The sequence below is a fragment of the Cavia porcellus genome, unplaced genomic scaffold, assembly GCF_034190915.1.
Source record: "Cavia porcellus strain 051 isolate PalLab524CR breed Dunkin Hartley unplaced genomic scaffold, mCavPor4.1 scaffold_5, whole genome shotgun sequence".
In the NCBI taxonomy this organism is placed as follows: domain Eukaryota; kingdom Metazoa; phylum Chordata; class Mammalia; order Rodentia; family Caviidae; genus Cavia; species Cavia porcellus.
The window spans coordinates 32550486-32565458 of NW_026947488.1; the positions used below are offsets into that span (position 1 = coordinate 32550486).

Below are 14973 nucleotides of genomic sequence, written 5' to 3' on the forward strand. Positions count from 1 at the left end.
AGCACAGATCTGTGTGGGTGCTTGGATTTCAGAGGCTCTGCACCGGGGCTAAGGAACTGGCACCTGGAGTATTCCAGGTGGGGTGCATATGGCTGGGCAGAGGGATGGAAAGGACTCTGGGCTTGCTGTGTCTTGGTTGCTCCTAGCTGCTGCGCAAGGGGCTCCTTGCTCAGGGATTCACTGGCATCCCTGTCTCCCTGGGGCTGTGACTTACTGAGAGTGGGATCCCAGCTTGGTTCATTTTCTGCAGTGTCAAATTTGCTTTTCTAACTTTCATACTGTAGACTGTTTGTTTTGCTCTTTGGCAAGTAAATTAGAAGTGATAGGAGAATTCTCAGATGCACGATCCTAATTCCGCCATCCTTCTTGGATGGCTGAGCCCTGTCTAGGTGAGGTCTGCTTCCCCTCATCGTGAGGGACACTGGCAAGTCCAGTGTCATGGGGAACCACAGGTGGAAAACAGTGGTGTGGCTGGCTGTGGTGCCCCTCACATCTCAGCCCTGCAGACATCTGTGCTGAGCATGACCTGCACCATTCCACCTGGGGTCACTAACAAAAATCACCCACAAACACAAGGCTCGAGCTCTCATAGGGAAGGACAAGATTTTCCCTGAGCCATAGATTCTGAGTAACTCTTCCAAACCTGCCCACTTGTCTATACCTGAATGAGACAATGTGGTTTGGGAAAGAGACCCCAGCCTCCAGGGCACAACACCCAAGATAGGTTCTGCTAGCCTAGGGTTTAGCTACAGCCTCCCAACTTGGCACTGGACCTAAAGAAACAGCTTACCTCTTCAAGAGTGACTTCTACATTCTCCTTCTCATTCCAGAGATAAACCTTCTGCTCCCTTTTTGTGCGTGCGCTGAGTTCTTTCTGATCCCAAGACTCCACAAACACCCAAGCCTCCACCTCCAGCCCTCATTAAATCTTTCTGTCTCCTGTGTTACACAGGCAGATGCTCCTTCACGTCAACAGTTAATGTCATTTTGCCCACCTCCCAAACTCTTCCCCCAGCCAAAACTGATAAAAGTAGTCCCACTTCTTTGTTCTCATTTGAGAGCCTCTGTACCTGCTGCCCCAAGAAGCTCTGCCATGCCCACATTAAAGGCCTCCTCCTTTGTCTCCTTATCTCTGTCATTTTCTCTGTGTTGCTTCACATTGAGTGCTAGAAATAATCAACCCTGTGCCTGCTCCATGGGCCTCTGCTGAGAAGCTTAGAGAGCTGGGGGACCTGCAGGGGGCGCTGCAGGATGGTGGGAGCCCAGTAGCCGGACAGTGGGTCTCAGTGCTGAGTCTCTGGGCCTGCCTGCAGCTGCTCAGGGATCCTGGTATCTAGCACTGTCTTTGAGCCTATTATGGTTGATACATTGTATCAGGTTGAGAAGTCTAGAAGTCTAAGTAACTCAGCAGCTCTCCAGCCTGGGGTGTAGAGGACATGCGGTTACCCCTCTAGGATATTGTTTGACAAGATCAGAAGTTTAACTAAGGGACTCAGCAGGGGGCCAGGGTCCTCAATTTGGAAACATCCTCATCCTGTACAAGAGGAGAGCTTTGAGATGGTGTGGGTGCTACATCTGCCCTGCCATCTGGGTAGCCTGCTTACAATATAAGGGAGGAAAAGAGGCTTGCTTTTCCCCCCTTTTTGCTTTTGTTTCTTTTGCTGTCTTTTGCCAACTTGAGGGGTTGCCCCTGTGCCACATCACCCTGCCTTGGAGCCAGCTGAGCATGGACTGAAACTTCCACAAACTGTGAGGTAAATAAACCTTTCCTTCATTCATTTTGGGCATTGAGCTTTTGTCTGAGCAAGAGAGAAAAGTAACCAAGACAGAGCCCCATTGTGCTCAGCTTGGAGTCTTCTTCCCAAGTTCCACTGGGGTTGCAGCAGGCTGGGTTCTCAGGCAGCGGCACTGAGGGAGGGGACAGAGTGAGAGAGAAGCTGGTGAGCTAGCAGCAAGGAGTCAGATGGGCAGCAGGAGCTCCCAGAAGTGGCAGCTCAGGGGCTGTGGGGTTTCTGCCAGGGAGAAGCCTGCTTGGGACAGTGGCCAGGTGCTGAGGCTGCTCACTGGCTGTGGCCTGCCTGGGAGACCAGGGCTGCAGCTCAGAGGCTAGCATCAGACCCTGGGGCTCTTCCCTTAGGCGCGTGGAGTATCTCAGCAGGCTGCACGATTGACTGCAGGGTATTTCTGAGCTTCCCCCTCAGCACAACACACAACAGCACCATCTTTCCAGCCCTCCTTTCTGCTCACCCCACTGCTGTGTCCAGCTGGGCAGATATAGAGGACGTGGCTATATATGAGAGAGACCCTTGGGACCCCATTGTGTCACCTTGATGGGGCTCCAGGAGGGGAAATGAGCTTCTGTTGTCTCAGCTGAGGTCTGCACCACTGTCATGGTCTCAGGAGATCCCAGGAGGACGCAGAGACTGTCCCTTTCTCGTGTATCTCTGCAGTTTGTTCTTTTGCCTTGCACTGGCTGGCACAGGAGCCCAGGTCTTCCTCTCTGTCTGACACAGGCAGCAGTGCCAGTGGGGTGGGGGTGGTTTCCTGCTGGGACTGTGTGGACCTGTTCTGCCACCCAAGAAAAGTGCTGGCCGAAGAAGCCTCAGTTTCTTGGTCATAAAATGGAGATTATGAAGCCCCACCTCCCCTGGCAGGTGGTGGTAGCATTTCAGGGAGGGGCATATGATGGTCCTGTCTCAACACCAAGTGTGCTGCTGCCTGCTAGACTTGCAACGGCCTGTCCCACTTTCCTGTGGATGTTCCCTGTTGAAGTGAAATCTGATCCACTTTCTCCATGTGAGAGGAGAGGTGCGGAAAGCCTAGTGTGGGGCCAAGGAGGAATGAGGCCAGGCCTCCTTGCACCTGGCTTTGGACCGAACCTGTGACACCTGCAGAGAACCAGAGCTGCCCCTCCACGTGGAGCGGTGAACAGTGGTAAGCAGTGGCAAGGTTGAATTACACCGAGAAGCCTACACTGTGGCTGTAGCCAGTAAGCACTTGCTTTGGATCCACGAAGAGCAGAGGCCCAGCTCTGGTTCCATCAGTTGTGTGACTTGGGACAGCCCCCTCCCACCGGCTGTGGTGTTCCCTCAGGAGTGCAGCTACCTGCAGATGACGCAGACAACATCCATAGAGAGCTGGGCCATTGGCAGCCACCTCACTGTCTACTTGCCCTGCGAGGGCCATCACTGTGGTTCCCTTTGGTGAATGTGAGAATGATGTCCATGACTTGGGACTGCAAGGCTGGCTCTGAGCTGTACTCCTTTCATGGTGATCCTGGTGGCCATCAGAGGCGAATGCTTGTCTTACCCATGAGAGTGAGCAATGAGACCTTTGTGGCTGCTGAGTGACCGCCCTGGGGAAGTGGGACCACCATCCAGGACTGGGTGGTGTTGGGGATCTCTGTGTCTTGTAGGAGCTGAATGAGTGGGACAGACAGGTGACCCCAGGGCACCAGCAGTGTGGGCTCACTGCATCTGTGAACAAAGCCAGATTCAGTCTGTAGAGAGACTGAGGGTCAGCGCAGGGCTGGAGAGGTCAGGTCTGTTTCATGGTTACCTGTCCAGCCCTAAGAGCAGGCCCCTGGATGACAGTGGCCTGTGCCCTGACTGAATGCACACTTCTGTGACAGCTGTACCCAGTTTGCGTGTTTGTACCTGTGCTGTCCTGCTAGGCTGGTGTCACCCCACTGTGAAGCTCTTCCTCTGCCTAAGCCTCCAGCAAGCATGGCTCTGACAGTGGCCATGGACTGATGACAGTTCATATGAGAAATGGTCTGAGAGTGACCCTGATATCAAAGACTCAGCCCTGTCTACACCTCTCTGTCCCCTGGCCTTCCAGAGGCTTCTTCAAGAAACCTACTGGCCCCATGGGTTTTCAGATACAAACCAAAGCATCCAGGTATAAGAGTGGCTTTGGAAGTAAAAGAAATCCACCCAAATCCACCACTCTCAGCGCCATTCTGGAGGTCCTCCCTGAGCCCCCAAAGACAGTTCCTTGCCCCTGTCTGTTCTAGCACCTTCTGTTCCTCCTTGGATTTGGGGAAACTTTCACAGTCCCCAGGTTCCCTGCATCCCAGAGCCTTCTGTCTCTGTAACCACAGTGGCTGTGCCCCACCCATTGTCCCTGTGGGGTGTGTGGCTACCAGCCCTACAAGGCTGACCCTCACAGCACCTGCAATGCATCTGCTATCCTTGCTGCCCTGGCCCATGTGAGCACCATCCCTTCAGGGTGCTTAGTGGGCCGACAGGTTCACACCTCAAGCTACAAGTTTGTGGCACCAGGTGGCAACTGTGTCAGGCCCACGTACCTGCAGATTTGGCCTCCTCCACTGAACAAGGAGGAGCAGAACCTTTAGACCAGGAATGCAGGGGGGCAGGGCCATCCCTGGCCTTGGGCAGCCAAATTCTGAAGCCTAAGAAACAGCTTTCTGGAGGCCACAGGTGGGGATGTCACAGCCAACCTTGCACTCCTCTGGTTGCTCTGACCCCAACACGTGGAGGATGGAGCTAGCATGGTGCCTCCCCAGACTTGGGTTCTGAGGTAATGCATGGGTCAACAGGTGCTGCCTGTGCTGAACTGCACAGTGGGACACTGAGCAACCAGGCAGCTGGAGCCTCAGAGACCCACTGCTGCAGGTGAGGCCCTCCCCAGGTGGGGTGCACTGTGGTGCTTTCTACTCAGTGCCAAAGCCACAAAGCTGCAGCAATGGACTGTAAACCCAGCTGCAATGCATCATCTCAGGACAGAGTTGATCACTACTCAGAGAGGCTCAGTTTGTACATCAGTCCACGAAGGCTAAACCCTAAGAGTTTAAGAGGAAAGATGGAAGGACAGGAGCGAGCCATGCATAGCCTCCCAAGAACACTTCATCTATGCGCACCTGTCCTTCTGGGCACTCAGCCCCAGGCCTGAGTCTGGGCATCCCCAGAAGTCCTGCATGCGGAACCCACTGATTGCCTGACCCGGAATGAGACTGGAGAGGTACAGGCCCTCTTCCAAGACCACACAGCTAGGAAAAGGCACACTGGATTCAACTCCAGCTTGGTTCAGGCACACACTCATGGTCTTGGACAGGACCTCTGGCTCTCCTGGCATTATGGTTTGGGTCGAGACTGTACCCAAAGATGCACGTGCTAAGAGGTGGGACTTTGAAAACCTGACTGGAGACTGGGGGTCATAGCTGATTTGTGTCCGGAGTAGAGTCTGGCTACAAGGGGTGGTCCCTGGGGCGCAGCCTGGATGCATGCATCTCCCTCCCTCTGCTCTCTGCTCCTGGCCACCCCACCCAAGTAGCTTCTCCTCTGCCGGACCCCTCTGCCATCCTGACTTGGAGCCAGCTGAGGTTTCTATAAACGTGAACTAAAACAACCTTCTCCTCTGTCAAGCTGGGTGTTTACCTGGGATATCTGGGGTGCCTGGGCTTCTAGGTGGCCTTTACTGGGAGGACTTAGAAGGTCTTTCTGGATGACAAATGTGAGGGGGAGCTGGGATCTGACCCAGGAGGTGGGTGCTAACAGCTTCTACAATATCAAGTGTGCTAGGGTAAGGCAAGGGTAGCAGGTGGGGATATCTGATCCATGGTCCTGGGTCAGGATAGTGATGGTGGGGTCTCACCTTTGCAGCACTCTGGATTCCCCAGGCTGCATCCAACCCATTGCCAGGGCCTCTGGGTTGGGTGCTAGAGTCCAGGTGGAAGGAAGTTTCAGGTGCCTCTTGGAGACCCTCCCTGGAGCCAGGGCTTCTCCCTTATGAGGGGACTAGGGTGACAGTAACGTAGGGTGGTGTGGAAGCAGCCAGGACTGGCAGGATTCTCTCCTGGGACCTGGTAGAAAGGAACCTCACCACCACTGTGCACCAGAAAGAAAAGCCACGCACAAACAAGCTAAAAGATAACTTTTGTTAAATAATGAACACCGTAAAACAGCTGTGAGATGGTGTTAAGATGTCTGTGGTGACTTATTTCTCAGCATTCGTCTGGTAACTGAAGCAGTGTGAAGCAAGAGTTGCATTTAAAAAAATGACAAGAAAATAGCAATTCATTGAGTCAGCAGAATAAGGCCTGACCGTGTCCAGGGTCGGCATCGTTGTTACTGCCTAGGACCGGGCAAGCCCCTCTAGGGCCATCATTCAGGGCACCAGGGTCTTCCTGGTCCTCTGCCTCTGGTTCCTGATACCATTGTGGGGCCATTTTCAAGAAGCCTGGGTGTCCACTGTGCCACCTGCCTGATGGTGGCCTGGAGGGCAGGAGGGGCCTGGGACAGTACTGCGTCTTTCTGGCTTCTCGTCCTGGGGCTCCACCTTCTGCAGAGGACACAGGTACCCTGCACACGTTCTGTGCTCCTTGTTCCCAGGCCCACAGCCTTTTTCTCTGGGAAGGATGTTGCGTGGATGCTGGAGACATGGAGAAGCCAGGCAGCCACCGACAGCAAAGCGGGTGTCCCCTGCCCTCAGCCTATTGCACCTTAACCATGTTCCATAAAAATAAATACTTTTTTTTTTTTTTTAACTGTTTGTATATTGCTAATGCGGTGGCCTTCGAGGCATGGCAGAGCTGCGCTAATTGTGCGCTGTGATCCGTGACCTGGATTCATTCCAGACAGCCCCGAGCCTGGGCTCTAAGCCCAGTGTGTGGAGCCCACTCAGTGCTGTGATGATGAAGGTTTTAAAGGAGGACACGGATCGAGGTGGATCCTCCGGGCAGCAGTATAGTCCACCCTGGCCTGACCCGCCCAATGTGGTCGCTCTTGAGCCCGTGGAAGCTCACAGATGGTTGTTCTTGGAGAGGTAGGCGATGAGGGCAACAGCCACACCCACATAGATGCCCGTGCCGATGGTGATGGATAGCACAGCCAGGAAGAGGGCGCGCCGGGAGCTGGCACTGGCCTGGTGGAAGTCGCCCTGTGCCACAGCCTTGTTTGTCTGCAGATGAAGGAGAAGAAGAAAGGACAGTGAAGAGTGGGTGAGCCTTCAGTGTGGGGTCACCCGTGCCCCTCCAGCCTAACTGGCCAAGGGGGGACATCTTAGGGGGCAGGACCCGGGAGATGGCATGGGTGAGGGTGGGGCTGCCATCTGTGTGACAGTGGCCATCTTTGCAGCAAGCATGTACCTACCCTGCCAGTCTCTGTGACAAGGAGAGGCAAGAACGGGGCTGGTTTCCCAGACTGGAAGCCAGGGCCCGAGGCTGCTCATTGGGTGTTGGCTGTAAGGGGGCTATAGCACTGCCATGGCTTTGGCTGGTGAGATTCCTTCTTGGGTACATTAACCCCACCTGAGAGCCTGGCCACACAGGAGGACTGTGGGTTTATGAGTGGGCGTCTTGGGGCTGTGAGGTGGACGTTGATCTGATGTGGGGTTTTGCAGTTGACCTCAGACCGCGTTTCTGGCCCATTCTCCCCATCCTGCTGCACCCCAGTGAGACCAGCTGCATCACACCTGTGGCTGCCACGTCCCTGGGTGGCAGGTGTGGCCCAGGAGAGCCAGCGCATCTTCTATGAGAATTCTGAAGGGTGCTGTGAAGGCTGAGGGTACAGCGGTAACCCACTCTTGTAGTCCTCCTGACATCTATGCATCCTGTGGCCAATGTGGGGGTCACCACATTGTGCACACAGAGAACTGGGTTCCCTGGCCTGTTCAAACCAGCCTGGGGCTCCTCAGAGTGCTGGGCACCATCCCGCCTGCTGTGGCCTCCTGCCTCACCCCTAACTTTCTGTCTCGTAGGCCAGGCTCTGCTCTGTGCCACCCCAGGTTTGTCTCTGCCCTGAGTCTAGGTGCCCATGGATGTTTAGACAAAGCAGCCAATGAGGGGCCATGGTAATTGGTTAATTCCACTGAGTTCCATCTCATCCGCAGCCTCCCAGCCCACTGCCCTGCAGCGTACCCCAGTGTGACCGCCAGGGTGTGGGCGCAGAGAGAGTGAACAAGGCTTTGCTGCCACCTGAGTCTCCATCAACCCTGGACTGTGCTGGAGGACAGGTGGAGCAGGGAGCCCCCCTGGGACAGAAGCCTCCAGGCTGATGAGGACACTTTTCCCTCTGAGCGACAGTCCCACTTGCCAGTCCCACTTGTCTCCTCCTGTCCCGCTCATCCCTGGGGGTGCCCTCGCAGTGGACTCTGCCCTTGAGTAGCTGTGTGTGCCCAGGAGGCTGTGGGACCTGTTGGAAGCCAGTGGGGGAGCACATAGTGTTCAGTTTCCATGGTTCTTCCCGTGGGTCACGTGTGAGCCAGTCCTGGGGTGGAGACCAGATTCAGCTCCCAGCTGGCTTGGACAGTAGTCATGCATCTGACCTGTCACACACAGGCTGCACCCTCAGTCCTGCGTTAGCTGCCCTGACAGCAGAGCTGCAAGGACCAGCCCGGTGCAGAGGGTGCTGAGCTACAGCAGAGAATAGTGGCACCAGTGCATAGTGAGAGGGCAGTCAAAGGGAAGCCACAGAAAGCTAAGCCTTTGTTTAGCCTCGCCCTAAACTGTGCAGTTTAGAAGCTTAAGTTTCTATCAGGAGAAATGAAGACAACAGAAGAGATCCCCAGCACAGAGCTGCCAGCACCTCGCCAGTGTTTCTGTGCCCAGCGTCCAAGGTGGGCACTCGGAAATGGCCAGGAGGAACAAAAAGGGTCACTTAGGAAAGAGAGACTCAAAACCCCCGAGTGACCAAGTCTGACTGCCTCAGTGGAGCTCTGTGCTGCACAGGCAGGGGTGGAGGCGGAGAACTTGAGGGCAGTGTTTTGTGTGGGCCCAGGGCCAGCGCTAAGGACCGGAGAGCCACTTGTGTTGTGGGTTTGGCACCCTGTTGAGGAGTGGCTGGAGTTCAGAAGCCTTTGCAGGCAGTAAATCCGAACCCCATGGGTGAGGTCTGAGTAGCAGTTTACAGAGGAAGCAATAGAGTACTAGCATGCATAACACAGCCCTAAGACAGAGCCGATGAGACACCAGCTGCCAGCTACCAGCTCTGCTCCCGTCGGACCAAACCCATGTCCAGGCAGAGAGGCGGGGCCTGCACTGTGTCTTCAGGGGAGAGCTGGCATGACTTCCATCCAGACTGCAGCCAAGGATGTCCTATTTCTGGAACTCAGCTTCGACTGGCTACAGACAAGGCCAGGCATGCTTTCTCCCCAAGCACTCATGAATATTTATGATGGTGTTAACCCGACCACAGGCATACTCACATTAAACACAGCCATGTATCCCCTGTGACTCTCCTGGGGGCATGAGGACCAGAACAGAGCAGGAACAGCCCTGGAGATGGTGGGAAAGATTAACTTCCCTCTACAGCTATTTGGAAAACAACCAAAGACAGGGTGACATTTGGGGTGGTGGGTCTGCCAGGCATCCTGATCTGGTCATCACATGTTGTGTACAGGGGCAGAAGTGTCATCCCATGTCACAGAGGATGTTCAACCACTAGGTGTTCATTAAAAATCCAAAGTGCGCCTAGAAAGAAGATCCACCCTAGAATCCTTGATCATTTGGGCGGCGAGAGTGGCACAGGTCATGGCAGGAGGCAGCGGCTCCCACCCCACCCCCAGAACCGCAGATCCCCACCATGCTGTTGTTAAAGGAAACTGCCTGGGAGGTGAGCTTGGGGTGAGGGGATGTTGGGCCAAGCAGTAGAATCCCGTCAGGGAAGCAAAGATCCCTTCATCTGGTCTGAAGGTCCCTGTCTGAGGACACTGCTTGCTGTATAGCAGTGGCCCTGGGCCCTGGCTGCAGGAGTCCTGGCTGACGTAGCCCTAACCAGTCAAGCTCTTGCTGTCAGCCTGTGAGTTAGCTGCTGACGAGAAGGAAAAGTGCCAGGTGACAGGGTGTGGCCTTGTGAGCAGCAGACAGGCCCTTCTGTGCCCAGTAGAGCCCTAGTGGCCCTGCTGTGGCCCTTGCCTGCCCTTGCATGGGAGCCCCAGAGCGCCCACCACTGGAACCTCTCCATGGCCCAGATGGTCTCGGGCAGGTTTGGGAAGCTTCCCCCAGCTTTCAGCAATTGGCGCTGACTGCTTTCCTGCTTCTTTCTTGGGAATTTCTGCATAAGGAAGTGCGGCAACTGGTGTCCGCCTTCCAAACCTCCACACTTGGCTTCCTCATCTGCAGCTGGGGACCATCCTGCTCCCATCTTAAGGGCCCTGAGAACAAAGAATCAAAGGTGCTCAACACCCCCCACCTGCTGTGTACTGGCCACTTGGATAATGTGTTTACAGGTACTGTGCAGCAGAGAGCTCCCTATCTGTCACTTCCAAAGGTTTTCTGAGATGAGGTCTCACTGAGTGGTCTAGGCCGGCCTTGACCTTGGCCTCCCAAGTGCTGGCAGTGCAGGCACCTGGTCTCCTTTTGCATTTCTTACCACACTGCTGTCCAGGGTGATGACCCACGTCAAACAGTCATGAGATTAGGTCGCAAGGGTGCTGTGCCAGGGCATTTGGGGACACCAGAGTCCACAGTTCCTTCACCTTGATCTCAGGGACAGTGATACTGAGTCCCCAGCAGCCTGCTGATGCCCCCTTTCCGGAAGGCGAGCAGCTTGTTGCTGATGAGACACAGCATCAGTCCCAGCACGGAGGAGCCTTCCCCACGCTTAACTCCTGAGAAAGCCACGAGAGAATCCCAAGCAGGCAAAGGGCCTCAGGGTGTGGGGCTGCAGCATGAGCATCCCAGTCCTGAGCACCTGTGCAGCCCCGCACAGAAAGCTCGAACGCTGTAGGGCGGCACTGTGTTCTTCAGGCCTGCGGGTCCCGTGCAGGAAGAGGGGCAGCCAGGCGTGCCAGGCACAGTCATGCCCACCCTCCACTGGCCTGGCGCTGTGGTAGCTGGAGGCCTCAGGAGCTAGTCAGCCCATCTCTTGCACTTTCATCTACAGAGCCCACCCAGTGCAGAGGACCCGCCCCTTGCCTGTTTCATTAGCCAGTTGGCGGTCACTAACTAGACCTATCTCTCAAGGGTTACTCATTTTTCTTTTTAAATCTTAAAAAAAAAAACCTTACATGTGGTTTTGTTCATTTTTCTCTCTTATTTCCTGTTTTTGATATTATTGATATTTTCTCTAATTTTATTTCCTTCATTTAACACTGTTTTGTTCTTATTTTCCTAGTTTCCTAAGATAGAGGCTGAAGTAAACTTTAGATCTTTCTTGTCTAAAACATGCATGCAATGCTACATGCATTTTATGCTAAAAGCACTGTTTTAACTATATCTCATAAGTTCAATTATTTTCATTGTAATTTCATGCAAAATATTTCTAAGTTTTCTTGAGGTTTATTCTTTAACACATAGGTTAAAAAGAAGTGTTCTAAATTCTAAATATTAAGAAATTTTCAGGTATTTTTCTGGGGCTGATTTCTGCTTTAACTTCTTTCTTATCTACTATGGAACTTGAGTCTTTAAAAATTTTTTAAATCTTTAAAAATTTTTTTTAACCTTGTAAGGTGTTTCCTAGGCATTTGGGAGAGTGTCTTCTACACTGGATGGAATCTGCTTTGGAAGTCAAGAAGGTCAAGGTGATGGCAGTGCGGTCTAGGTGTCACCTCTCTCCTTTTTATACTGATGAGGGTATAGAAGCTTCTGCATTATTAGTGTTCACTAGCAGAACAGAATCAATATGTGCTGTGGCTTGTGTCCAGGTGTCCCCCTAAAGCCTCATGCACACATAGATGGGGCTTTCAGAGTTGGCTGGTTCTAGGGTGTGTGATGCTGAGATTAAGGGGATGTGGCATAAAATCAGCCTGTTGATTGGAACTAGCACAGTTCTGGGTGGCATCATCCAAAACACTGGAAGCCAGGATGGGATAAGAGGGAAAGGCAGGCTGGTTACTTCTTGATGCCTTGCTGCCTCTTGCCTGCTTTGCCAGGAGTATTTCTCCTCTGTGATGACCCTCTGCCAGGCCACACTACCTGAGAGCCAGCCAACCCTGGACTGAAACCTCTACAAACTTCAAGGTGAAATAAAACCTTCTTCCTTTAACTCTGGATATTGAGTATTTTGCCTCGACATCAAAAAAAGTAATTTAGATGACAGGGAATATAATTATACAGTTGTATAATTATACAGGGACCTATGAGGTCAACTTATAGCACCAGACAGGAAAGAATCCAAAATAGCACTCTGTGGATGAGAGACGGAAGAATTCAAAATGGCAGTTTACACAAGGAAAGCCAGAGGATCTAATAGCAGGTAAAAGTTGAAGGCCTGAGCTCACTGCAGAGTCACTGGTATGAATGTGTATCAGAAGCCTGAAGGAGCTGGAAACCAATGTGTCAGCTCCTTGGGGGCCTGAGGGAGTTTTTAAGGGTGAGGTTCCCAGGTTAAAGCTTGGGTGCAAGACATTAGTAACAACAGTAGGCAGAGCACAAGGCTGCAAGAGCTGCCTGTGTCTCTAGTGTATGATTCTTTCACAGGCTGTTATCTCATATTTACATTCTTACACAGTGCTGTAACCAGTGCACACGGGTTTACTATGCTAAGTCACCGTTACATAACTGTGCCTCACTGTGCACTTGCATTAGACAGTGGATCACATCCTCAGGTGTTCTTAGATGCCCCTGAGCTTTGAAGCAGTCTGAGTGGTTTCCCAGTGTCCAAAGGCAATAGTGAAGATTAGAACTCCTCTGAGGAAAAGGAGACCATTTTCTTTCTCTTTTCATTCTATCCAGGCTCCAAGCCTATTAGCCTGTTAGTTGGTGCCACCCATGTCTGGGTGAGTCTCCCTCCTCAGTTGGCTGTTCTGCATGTCAATCACCCACAGACACATCCAGAGTTTGGTGATGTGATAGATTGTACTTACTCAAGTCAGTGAAGACTCGTTCAGTTACAGTGACTTGTTACAGTGAAGGCTCACGGCCTCCATCTGGAATCACACCCTTGTCCTCTTTCAGCTCTCTCAGTCTTTGCCTCATGGTGACACAGTTGTCAGAACACAGGTGTTCAGTGCTGTTTCATCTGACACTTCTTTTGTAGTACTGGGATTAAACCCAGTGAGTAATTCTGGCTTCCCATCCTCTTGAGATTTTATTTTGAGACAGAGTCTTGCCTAGTTGCTTATGCTGTCCTCAAACTCAGATCCTACTGCAGCCTTTTGTGTAGCTAGGAGTCCATGTTTTTACGCAATTGCCTTTAAAAAAAATCCCTGTACTCGTCCTTGTTCTGAAGTCAGCGCAGCTGTTCCAGCTATTTTGATTCCTGTCGGCTCTATGCATCTTTTCTGTCCCTTTACTTTCAATCTGTCTTGCAGCTAATGTAGGGATTCCTGAAACAGCTTACAGCTGGACCCCTTTCTCTGTGTCATCACCAAACTCTCCCTCTCTTCCTCCTTCCCATTCTCTTTCTGTCTGTCTTTCTCTAGGCCAACAAGCTCTCAGAGTCCTTGAATTTGAGGGGTGATTCATGCAGCCAGAGTGACACTCTTCAAAGACACTGTGCATACTTGTTGTCTTTGTTTTGTTTGTCCTTGCTTTCAGCCTTCTCAGGTTTCCACTGAGCATTTTATATGAGTTCATTTTATCTCTTCTATTTTCTGACATATTTCTTTTCAAAAAACATGCAGTATAGTACATACCCAGATTCAGTGGGCATTTAAACTTGCCCAAGAACATGACATCCTGGGTCCATTAACTCCTTCAGTTTTTTACACTAGAGGATAACATGATGTTTACACATGTGAGTTGAACCATTTCACCCATGAGCATGATCTCAAGTTGTATTCATTTACTTACAAGAGCCTTGACATTATCCTTCTTTATAACTGAGTAGCTTTCCATTGTATGAAAATACTATATCTTTCTTACCCATTCTGCAGTTGATGGGCAAGTCACCTCTGTTTTTTTTCTGGTTTCCTGTCACATAGAACAATTGTTTTCTCTCCTTTGACTTTCAGTCTATGAATTTTCTTTTGAGTTAAATGCGTTTTTTATATACCGCATATTGATGGATCTTGTTTTTGGATCCACCCTCCATGTTTCTTTTTATTGGTGAATTGAGGCTGTCTGTATTAATGGTTACAGCCAACATGCACCGGCTCATCTCTGTCATGCTACTCTCCTGCTGCTGGCTCCTGACTTTCCCCCTTTGTTTGATTGTCTGCCTTGTTTGGTGACCCCCCACTTTGCTGCTCTTCCTGAAACTGGTCTTCTTTATCTCTCTCTAGAATATTTGTACGGTTGGTTTGGTGGTCATGAATTCCTTCAGTTGTTCTTTATCATGAAAGTATTTCTCTAATAATTTTGAAAGATAGTTTTGAAGGACACATCAATCTGGATTAGAAGTTGTTTTCTTTCAGGATTTGAAACATTTCATTCCATGTTCTTCTTGACTTGATGGTTTGTGTTGAAAGTTCAGCTGTGATTCTGATGGATTGCCCTTAGGTGATCTATTTCTTTTCTCTAACAGCCTTTAATGTCTGTTCTTGTGCTGAATTTCTGGGATCTTGATTATTATATGTCTGGGTGTAGATTTTGGTTATGACAACTTGGAGTTCTATATGCCTCACTCATCTAAATACAGGTCCTTTCCCCATGTTTGCTGCTATTATTTCTATAAGTTGTCTTTTTATGTCATTTATATTGGCCCTTGCTTTTTACTGACATGTATCATTCTTAAATTATTTTTCTTTGTGTCATCTTGCAGCCACTGGATTGTTATTTCCTGGTACCTTATTATTTTTAAGAGATCTTTTCTTTCACGATTGCTAGCTGCAATCCTGTCTTCAAGGTCTGAAAGTCTTTCTTCACATTAATTCAGGTGGTTTGGCCAGGTTTTGATGGAATTTTTGATTTTCTATATATATCTTTGAAACTGTTTCATGCATTGTAATTCCTTACTATATTGTTCATTCAAGGTTTCCATCATTTTTCTATGCTCCTGTTTTTGTTTTGTTTATGCTCAGCAATTCTTCCACTGTGTTTGTGATTTCTTCTTTTACCTGAGATATTATTTCTGATCTGATTACTTTTACAGCCTCATAAAGTTGTTTCTTTACATCAGTTGCTATGCTTTC

General features: G+C 50.9%; 1 protein-coding gene across 3 annotated transcripts in view; it reads right to left on the reverse strand.

The window, feature by feature from the left end:
- Positions 1–5885: 5885 nt before the first annotated feature.
- Syndig1 (synapse differentiation inducing 1) overlaps positions 5886–14973 on the reverse strand; it is an 81896-nt gene continuing 72808 nt past the window's right edge. For all 3 annotated transcript variants that reach the window (XM_063248605.1, XM_003476364.5, XM_063248606.1), the window contains exon 4: positions 5886–6921. In XM_063248605.1, the coding sequence (XP_063104675.1) occupies positions 6763–6921 (159 nt within the window). In that variant the 3' untranslated portion in view covers positions 5886–6762. The remainder of the gene's footprint in view (positions 6922–14973) is intronic.